Genomic DNA, 10,520 nt, shown 5'->3' on the forward strand with positions numbered 1-10,520 from the left:
CTAGGCTTCCTCCCTGCCGGCCTGCCCATATTCTCTAGTCAAGAGAGCCAGGATTCTGTACGCCTCTTCTTTCTTTCCTTTTCTTTTTTGTCTTGTTTTGTTTTCAAAACAGGGTTTCTCTGTGAAGCCCTGGCTGTCCTGGAGCTCATTCTGTAGCCCAGGCTGGCCTCGAACTCAGAGATCTGCCTGCCTCTGCCTTCCGAGTGCTGGGATTAAAGGCATGTGCCCCCACTGCCTGGTTTATCCTTTTCTTTCTTTCCTTTTAAAGATTTTTTTTTGTTTATGTACATGTGTATTAATATACGTAATATATGTGTGCCTGTGGGAGGCTGGGAGAGCTGAAGTCCAAACTCAGGTCCTCTCCAAGAGTAGTCTATGCTCTTAACTACTGAACTACCTCTCTAACCGACCTTCACCCTTTTTGGAGAAAGAGTTTCCATTCAGCCAGGTTGGCCTCACAACAATTACTTTGAATTCCCTTCCCAAGCTTCAGGAAAACCATGATGTCGGCAGCAGCACCCTGCAGGACAGGTAAAAGGTGCTGGGTTGGTACCATGCCTGGCCTCTGCTGAGAGCCTGGCAGAGGGTGAGGAAAAGGACAAAGACATGACTGGCTCTTCTGTCCTTCAGTGCACCCAGGATGCCTTCCTGGGTTCAGACTTCAAAGACTCCTGCATTCAGGCTCTCCCTGAACGGATCCTATCAAGCTACCCAAGCTGCCCACGGATACAGGAAGAGAGAGCCTGGACAGAGCACCCAACTGTCTCCCAAGTTGAATGCTTTTCAGTAGCTCCAGCCTTCAAGGGTCTCCTCTCTGCTTTGGGATCATCCTGGGGACAAGGTGGGCTGGCATCGAGGGAAGCTGGAGCCATAAGTCCTCTGTAGGATGGCAAAGTATCCTTGGCCCCGGCAAGAGGTCTACAGCTGAGCAAAAAGTCCTGAGTCCCATGCATAGTGGTTTTTTTCCACAGAACACAACAAACGTCTTCATGGGCAGAGTGACATGTCCCTGGCTGGGTCTTGATACTTGGGGTGTCACTGGGGGTGCTGCCAGGGAGACTTGTTTTCCAGTGGCACAGTCAATAACACAAGTGATGTGAGCTGTGGGGACAGTCTTTGTGCAGGCAGGCCGGCTGCAAACCTAAAAGGAAGAGAAGGGTCAGAAGTTTGGGTTAGCATAGCCAACTAAGTTTGTTTACTTATTTATTTTGTGCGTATCAAATAAAGCTTGCCAGAGGATTAGAGGACAGAGCCAGACACTAGATTAAACATAGAGGCCAGGCAGTGGTGGCGCACACCATTAATCCTAGCACTCAGGAGACAGAGGCAGAGATCTGTCTGGATCTCTGTGAGTTCAAAGCTACCCTGGACCACATGAGATTGATTCAGTTTAGGAGAGGAAACAGAGCCAGGCAGTGGTGGCACACACCTTTACTCCCAGCACTTGAGATCTCATGCCTCTGCTACCAGTATTTGGGAAGCACACAGGCCATTAATCCAGCACTAGGAAGGAAGTGATATGGCTGGGCAGAGAAAGGCATGTAAGGCATGAGCTCAGAGACAGGAACTAGAGTTTTTTCAGCTGAGGCCTCAGCGGCTTCCAGTCAGAGGATTCGAGGAGACAGGATTGGCTGAGGAGTTGGTGAGGTGAGAAGTGGTTGCCGGGCGTTGGTGGCGCACGCCTTTAATCCCAGCACTCGGGAGGCAGAGGCAGGCGGATCTCTGTGAGTTCAAGGCCAGCCTGGTCTACAGAGTGAGTTCCAGGGAAAAAAAATAAAAATTAAAAATAAATAAATAAATAAATAAATAAATAAATAAATAAGTACCGTATTCTATAGATTTCTGAAGCGTTTGTAGACCACCTGTCTACCAAAAATATATCCATTTGGACCAGAAATCATACATAATATGACTACAAGTTTAATTGTAATAGGTGACTAATTACTAACCTGCATTTCTTTATTATCCTAAACAGTTTGTAATAATAACTTCAAGGACTAGAAATTTGCATTAAGTCTGACAGCTGAAGACTGATGCTGCCCTGTCTCCAACGACCATGGAGAACCCTGTGGTAGCTGTCTAGATAGCCAGTAAGTCCCTGTCATTTTTTTAAAGATTTATTTATTTATTATTTATACAGAGGAGGGTGCCAGATCTCATTACAGATGATTGTGAGCCACCATGTGGTTGCTGGGAATTGAACTCAGGACCTCTGGAAGAGCAGTCAGTACTCTTAACCTCTCAGCCATCTCTCCACCCAGTCCCTGTCATTTTTAATAACTTTGGAAGCTGTTTCACTTCTGCTTACTCAGGTGAAGTTTATCCTTCCAGTTCTGATGGTGTTTGACAACTAGGGGACTGAAGCTTGGCCTGCTTAACAGCTCCCCTGACCCTCCAAGGCTACAACCACTTTGGAAGTCCATTAGATACATTTCTTATTAAAAATACAGGCAGGCTTGTCTTGTTCACAGGCTTTATAGTAAAGGATAAACAGGCTTCAAATTTCCTCTGGCTGTTTTCTAAGTGCAGACTTAAAGGTGGGTTTCATCAGGCTAAAACCAAGCTCTCTGGACAGGAAAAATGCCCATGCCTTTTAATCCAAAGCCGTGGCCTTTGCTAAGGCACTGAGGTGTGAATCTGTTCCAGCTGTTGACAGACACCTGCATGTTCCTGGGGAAAGAGTGCTGCTGTGTCAGGAACCTGGCCTGCTGGAGACTAACACAGTCACTCCACAAACTGTCTGCAGAACGTTGCCAGTACAGCCAGGGCTCACCTCTGTTCCATTCCTCTGGCAGCCTTTATTCTCCCCATGGCTAACCCTGTTTGTAGGACTAGTGGTAATAATCGGGTTTTTTCCTCCTAGCAACTTGTCTTCTCCGCTTCCTTGCCTAAAGTGTTATAACTGGGCACAAACCCAGCTTGTGGAGAACACGTCATCACCTCCGTACCTACAGGTTATTTAAGCACCTCCCCTTTAGACCGGCCATGTGATTTCTCTCCTGCTCCTTCCCCCTTCTCAATCACTGGGGGCTGGAGGGTCACCCAGGAGTGCTTTGCCCAAATAAACCTGGTCTTTTACTTTTTAATTTGGCTTGATCTGGCTTACTGCATCAGTGGAGAAACCTATTATTGGGGTACAGAAAACCTATCACAAACAAACAAAAAAAGTTAAATAGAAAATGATTGAGTTAGATGCTATGCCAGCCTACACATGTGCTCACACACACACATGCCACACACACAGACACACACACACAGACACACAATCGGTCCTAGGCTGGGACCTGAGGTTATGGGCCATACTGTAAACGAGGTCCAGAGACATGACAGGAGTCAGGGGAGCTTAGAAAGAGGAGGAAAAGGAGGCTCAGCTAGCATGGGTGCTGGTGGCCTTTAGGAAGGCCACAGCATCCTCATCCCCCAGCTTACAATAATTCATTATACTGACACCTGAGGTACTCTGCCTGGGGATCCCTGCTGTAACTGCTCTATCATGCTGTCCCTAGCTCTGAGCTCAGTACACCATAGAAGAGTGAATGAATGAAGTAAACAATGGAGTCATTCAGGAAAAAACACTCAAGAGTGGCACTTTCCAAATCCAAAGCCTGTGCTATTTATTGATCGACTGAATGACTGACTGCATAGACAGGGTCTCCTGTGTAGTCTGGCTGTCTTAGAGCATATCCATAGACCAGACTGGATTTGAACTTCTGGTGACCCTCTTGCCTCTTCCTTTCCAGCTCTGGGATTACAAATGTATAGCATCATGCTTGGCCAAAGCCTCATGGTGCTTTAGGTGTGTCAGGTATGGTACCTCAGGCCTGTAATTCCAGCACTTGGGAAGTTGAGTCAGGAGGATTGCTGTTTTGAGACCAACCTAGACTAAAATGAGATTCTGTTTGGAAAAAAAAAAAGAGACTGGGCAGTGGTGGTGCACACCTTTAATCCCAGCACTCTGGAGACAGAGGCAGGCGGATCTCTGTGAGTTTGAGGCCAGCCTGGTCTCCAAAGTGAGTTCCAGGAAAGGCACAAAAGCTACACAGAGAAACCCTGTCTCAAAAAACCAAAAAAAAAAAAAAAAAAAAGAAGAAGAATCTGGGTATGGTGTCCACTCTGTCCACCTCCCCTGTTGTTCGCCCCCTTACACACACACACACACATGTTTCTCTGTGTAGCACTGGCTGTCCTGAAACTCAACCTGTAGACCAGGCTGGCCTCAAACTCTCAGAGATCTGTCTGTCTCTGCCTCCTGGGTGCTGGGACTAAAGGCGTGTGCCATCATGGTGCACAAAACCACTGCCCTCACAGTACACACACACACAACTAAGTCAGTGAGATGGCTCAGAGGGCAAAATCGTTTACTGGGACCTGACAACCTGAGTGTGATCTCAGTATGTAACAATAGAATAAGACCAACTCTGAAGTTGTTCCTTGACACTATGCATGTGCATGCGCACAGTAAATTAATTTAACAAAAAGTAACTTCTCCAGTTATGAAAATAATACCCCAGCTCTCTTCCCTAGCTGGTGTAATCTTTGCCTGGGCCAGAGGATGCTCGTGCTCTGATTTGTTGGTTGATACAGAGACTGTGTGAAGTCTACTGGTAGCAGTCATATACCCCCAACCCTTAGCCCCCCTGCCTCCCCACTCCCTACACTTGCTCTTTTTCCTAGTGCTGAGAAGCCCAGTGCCACATCTTACCGGAGTTCGTCTCTAGGCTAGAATCCTTGAGGCTGGCTCTCCAGTCCTGGGAGTCCTCTCAGGAAGCCAGGCTGCCACAGTGCCTGTCTGAGAATGTCCTTGGACACATCTTCCAGATGGTTAATAGCTGCTCCACCATGGGGTCAAACCTTTCATAGTCACAAGGGAGCCCCAGGAACTGGCCCTAGGGGACTTCTTTGATCTGAAAGTTTATATCGACAATTTGTTGAGTGTGGGGAGACAGGCTTCCTACCAAGCAAACTCTATCATTTCCCAATCCAGCTGCTTCCTGACCTGGGATAGCTTTCTGGAAGCTTCCCAGTCAGGCCTCATTCCCCTAAGTCCAGTCATTAAATGGCTCCTTTGGCTTCTTATTTATTTTTATTTGGGAGAAGGGGCAGGGTTTCCATCTGCAGCTAGCTGTTCTTGAACTTCTGATCCTCTTGCCCCAGGCCCCTAGTGATGGATAACAGACACAGGACCACCATGCCTGGCTGGGTATAGTATGTCAACACAAAAACTACAGCTCTCATCTTAAAGGGGATAAAAGAGTTTATTCCGGAGCTATTTTGAGAGACCATCTTCCGGGGACACAGATTTAGGTTACCCCAAATTGTATATTCCAATGTAGAAGAAGCTTGTTTTCAGCATGAAGTTTTTAGAGCTTTACAGAATAGACAATTTCATAAATCAAGGCAAGTTTAAAATACATTAGTGGGCACATAATCAGAGAGACGGTTCGGAGAGATGGGGGAAGCTTTTCCGTAGATTCAACATGCTATCTGATGACAGCTAGCTTTCAGATTGGTGGAAGCTGGTGGTCTGCTAAGTTAATAGTTTGTGTCTATTGTCACAAGAGGTTAGTTACAGCACAGGAGGAAGGCAAGGGATGGCTGTTCCAGAGGGCCAGAACTTAGCTCAGTGATAAGATAATTAGCCTCTGGGCCTACACATTCCAACCTCTTCACAATATTAAAATCCACCAGGCTCTGCATACAGATTCTTTCTTTCTTCCTTCCTTCCTTCCTTCCTTCCTTCCTTCCTTCCTTCCTTCCTTCCTTTCTTTCTTTTTTAAGATTTAGATATTACATATACAGTGTTCTGTCTGCATGAATGCTTGCAGGCCAGAAGAAGGCACCAAATCTCATTTAGATGGTTGTGAACCACCATAGGAGTGCTGGGAACTGAACTCAGGAGCCCTGGACCTCTGGAAGAGCGGCCAGTGCTCTTGACCTCAGAGCCATCTCTCCGGACCCACATACAGAGTCTTTTCAGGAGTTTCCATTCACAGTTCCTCTTGTTGGCCAACCGTCACATTTTGTGCATCCAGAAGCCACATATTCTATTAAATGTTATAAGCCCCTCAGAGGTAGGAAGCATGTTCCTAGGATCTGAGGTAGAGGAGGCTGAGTAGTGGGCAGGACAAGCAGTCTTCAGGAGAGAGGGATAGCTGGTAAAGGCCATTAAGAAAGGAACTCCTACTGGGCGGTGGTGGCGCACACCTTTAATCCTAGCACTCCGGAGGCAGAGGCAGCCAGGGATCTCAGTAAGTTCTAGGCAGATAAGTAAGTAAATAAGTAAGTAAGTAAGCAAGCAAGTAAGCGAGCTTCTGTATCATTGTTTCTTACACCTTCTTAGCTTACATAATGTGACATAGATTACTATACTGAAAATTAACTAACCAAAAACACAGTTTGGCTTAATGGAGTGAAGATTACAGAAACAAATGTCTAAAAGGCCTAAAATAACCAAAATTTACAATACTGACTATATAGTACCCCCTGTATTTACAGTTATTTGCATTCTATGAACTGCCTTACATTTTTTTACTTTTTTTTTTTTTTTTTTTTTTAAGACAGGGTTTCTTTGTGTACTGGCTGCCCTGGAACTCACTCTGTAGACCAGGCTGGCCTAGAATTCAGAGCTCCACCTGCCTCTGCATCCTTGGCTTATTGGTCATGGTCAGTGAGGAAACTAAACAAAGGAGGTAGGTTCAGGGATCTTTTTCCAAAAAAAGGGGGGGGGGGGTTATAGGTAATGGTAGATTATTACATCTACTTTTAAAATAAAGATGACAGGATTAAAAGGTAGATTATTCAATCTACGTTTAAACTAAAAAAAACTACTAGTCTCAAATATTTCACATTGGTATGGATTTTTATATAAATGATACAAATTTAAGGTTATTTTTGTTATTTTATATATATATATTTCTACTCTTGTTTAAGTTATTGTACCTATGCAGCTCACTTAAAAATATAATGTATAATTAAGAAATACAGGTTAGTAGTCATCTATAATAATCAAACTTGTAGTCATGTTAGATATGTTCTCAAGGTTAAGCCTAGGTTTGTTTAGCTCAGATACACTTAATAGATAATGGTCCTCAAACTTGTCAGAGATCTGATGAATATGGCATTTAAAATGTTTAATGAAGAAATATTAATATGACAGACAAAGACTCCGAGTTCTTAGCAGTGATCCAGAGATCTCCAAAGAAGATGACGGGGCACCATGATGTCTCCACCTGGATTGTACTAATGTTAACCACTGGGCAAGACTGCCCCAATGCAGAACTGTGGACAACAGGGCACTGAAGAGTTTATTGCCTCACTTTGCCTAGCCAAAGTAAGATCAGTCTCTCCCATGTTCCTCCTCCACAGGAAAGCCTCTCACCTTCTTGGTTTGGCAGCTGAAGACTGATGCTGTCCTGTACCTCTGCCCCCAACACCATGGAGACCATAGGAGCCAGAGATGGCTATCTAGGTAATGGACTAGTCACTGTCGTTTTAACTGATACATAGGCCATTTGGATTATACTTCATGCTATAATTTATCTTTCTCAGATCTCTAATAGTACTGTTGGCTAGACTAACTATAGCTTTGTCAGCTTAGCAGCAGCAGACAACCAAGTTCTTACCTAAGGCTGCAGCTTGTTTTGCATATGAAATGAGCTTGTTTTTTCATATGCAAAAATCAAGCCTTGATTTTTCTAGAGCAAGTAGGTATCCTATTGAGAAAAGGTAGAGAAGCTTGCCTTGCTAATAGGCTTCATATTAAAAGATAAACAGGTTCCAGGTATAATTTTCCATGAAAGGAACATGATTTGAAATGACTGTTCTCAGTAATAACTGCTTGTGTCTCTGGTAAATGATTAAATGAAAAGAAAGAATGTTAAAGTCTATGCAAGTTTTGAGGGTCTAAGAAAATGTTCTAAGGTATATGAAGGTCTGAGGATATGAGAGTCTATGTAAGTTTTAGGTGTTTAAGATATATAAAGATGGGCTGGAGAGATGGCTCAGAGGTTAAGAGCCCTGACTGCTCTTCCAGAGGTTTTCAATTCCCAGCAACCACATGGTGGCTCACAACCATCTATAATGAGATCTGGCACCCTCTTCTGTATACATAATAAATAAATAAATCTTTAAAAAAAGATGAAAAAAAAGATATATAAAGATAAAGATCTGAGGATGTGAAAGTTTGAATCAGTTCCAAGGGTCTCAGAAAATGATTTAAGATATAAATGCATGTTGTAAAGATATAAGTAAATGATTTAAGGTATGTAAAAATGCAAAATGTATCAGATTTCTCTCCCCTCCTATGCTATTGTTAAACTAAGATTTCAAAAGTTCAAAGTTTTAACATTGATCAACAGAGTTCTGATAAGCTGGTAGGGCACTGGCTAGTTACTGTTCAGTCATAAGCTCAAGATTTTATATTTCTTTTGGTTATCTTCTAAATATAAACTTAAATGTGCTTCTCATTGGGCTAAAGACATTTCTGTCCAATCTATTTCTGGCTCTCTAGACAGAAGAAGAATGTTCATGCTTTTTAATCCAAATCTATAGCATTTGCTAGGACTCAAAGGTGTGAGCCTATATCCAGCTGTTTTACAGACACCTGTTACCTGCTTTTTCTACAATATGGATTTCAGTACAGACTGGTAATGCTAATATATCTGAAACTTTTATGTCTTTTTGTAAACTAAAAAAATCATATTAACTTCAGAGAATCGAGGCAGTCTTAAGACTTGGATCCAGGCCGGGCGGTGGTGGCGCATGCCTGTAATCCCAGCACTCGGGAGGCAGAGCCAGGTGGATCTCTGTGAGTTTGGGGCCAGCCTGGTCTACAGAGCTAGTCCAGGACAGGCTCCAAAGCTACAGAGAAACCCTGTCTTGGGGAAAAAAAAAGACTTGGATCCATCTTTTACATGTCAAAAGGACTCCAGATAAGTACAGCATAAGTTTCCCCACCTGTCTATTCCTGAGGCTGGTATTTCTCTCTCTCCTGGTCTTGGGACTCCTCCCTTCCCCCAATTACTAGGACTATTGGCCCGAGAGTTCTGAATATAAGATTTTCCTTTAAGTTCCTAAATTTTAACTTCTGTCAGTAGTCTATATCTGTCTGAGCAGATTTCCACTTGGCTGACAGACACGTACAAGCATCAGCTGCTGTCAACAACATGCTCTAAATGACTGAACACCCTGGACTTGCTGAAGGCTGATGTGGACCAGTCCAGCCTATGTGAATGCTCCCTACCTCTTCAGCTGGGTCAGCAAACCAGATACTTCTGATGAATGCCCCATTGCCTGAATCCCCTCCTTGCCTTTGACTAGCATTCCAGACTTCCTGGGCCCTGACAACAACATCATAGTTTCAGCAGGAAGTACAGAGGAGAGTATGCTCCTCTTGTTCCCCAACAGCCTGGAATATTAGATCAAAAGGAAACTCCCTGTCATATGGGACAAAATAGCTTCCTATACTGCCTATTGGCTTACCAAGAAAGGCACCCGTTAAAACCAAAGATCTATCCCAGATCTATCATAGGTAGATTCATTAGTTAAAATAGTTCTATAGTATGATGGGGCACTCAACCTGCTCTATGTAAAACAGAGAGGTTATTATATAGCTGTAAAAGAAAATTGTTTCTATACAAACCACTCAGGAATCATTATAAATAACTTGGCTGTACTAAAAAAAATGTCATTGCAAAGAAGGGGACCTGAGATGAAGTAAATAACTGGTCTTCATTCTCATTTCTGGGTTCCTTCCAGATGATAACTCTGATGTCAGCCATCACAGGGCCTTTGGCCATTCTACTTCTGCCAATTGCTGTTGGCTCTTTATTATTGATGCTTTAATTAAATGATGATTCCTGTCTGGATACTTTAAGCTGATGGTTATTAGATTAATATATACAGGTACCTGTCACAGAGTCAAGGATTTGACTCAGGATACAACTCAAGGGGGGAATGCTAGAGCCATAGTTACATTTCAAGTTTTAATTACTATGTTATAGAAATCCATGAAACAAAAATGTCTCTGACCTGCAAGCCTCTTGCCAAGGACAGGTAGTTCCTAAAATGCTGGAGGCTATTGTTTATGAGTGATAACAAGCCACATGTTTTTCATTCTCCTAAATAAGTTTGTTTGACCCATCTGCACCAGATGTGCTTGATCATGTGTGGGAGTGAGGTAAGTAGACAGGAAATATGTCAGGCTGTATGCTTGCCCCTGATTGGATTTGACGGGAAATGCAATGAATTATGGGTTTTCCTTCTTAAGCCATTGCCATATTTGATTCTGGGCCATTTCTCAGGAACCTGGGTATGGACCTGGCCATTTCCCATCCACGTGGCCAGTTTTTAATTAAAGCTTGCCTCAATTTTGGCTTTAAACTGTAGTTAGTGGTGTTCTTATTCTTGATAGGTGGGGTTAATACTATGCTTAGAGTATTATCAGTTATTTGAGATTTACTTATTTTATGTTTATTTTGTCTACATGTATACATGTGCACGATGTACATGCCTATTTCTTA

At 43.3% G+C, this 10,520-nt stretch overlaps 1 protein-coding gene across 1 annotated transcript; it reads right to left on the reverse strand.

The window, feature by feature from the left end:
* Window positions 1-707: 707 nt before the first annotated feature.
* Window positions 708-4,841, reverse strand: LOC118578019 (steroid receptor associated and regulated protein). The gene is given in 4 exon segments (XM_036178629.1): window positions 708-962; window positions 965-1,141; window positions 3,639-3,742; window positions 4,703-4,841. Coding segments are annotated over 4 exon segments (675 nt in total).
* Window positions 4,842-10,520: the final 5,679 nt, after the last annotated feature.

This window comes from Onychomys torridus, chromosome 2, assembly GCF_903995425.1.
Source record: "Onychomys torridus chromosome 2, mOncTor1.1, whole genome shotgun sequence".
Taxonomy (NCBI): domain Eukaryota; kingdom Metazoa; phylum Chordata; class Mammalia; order Rodentia; family Cricetidae; genus Onychomys; species Onychomys torridus.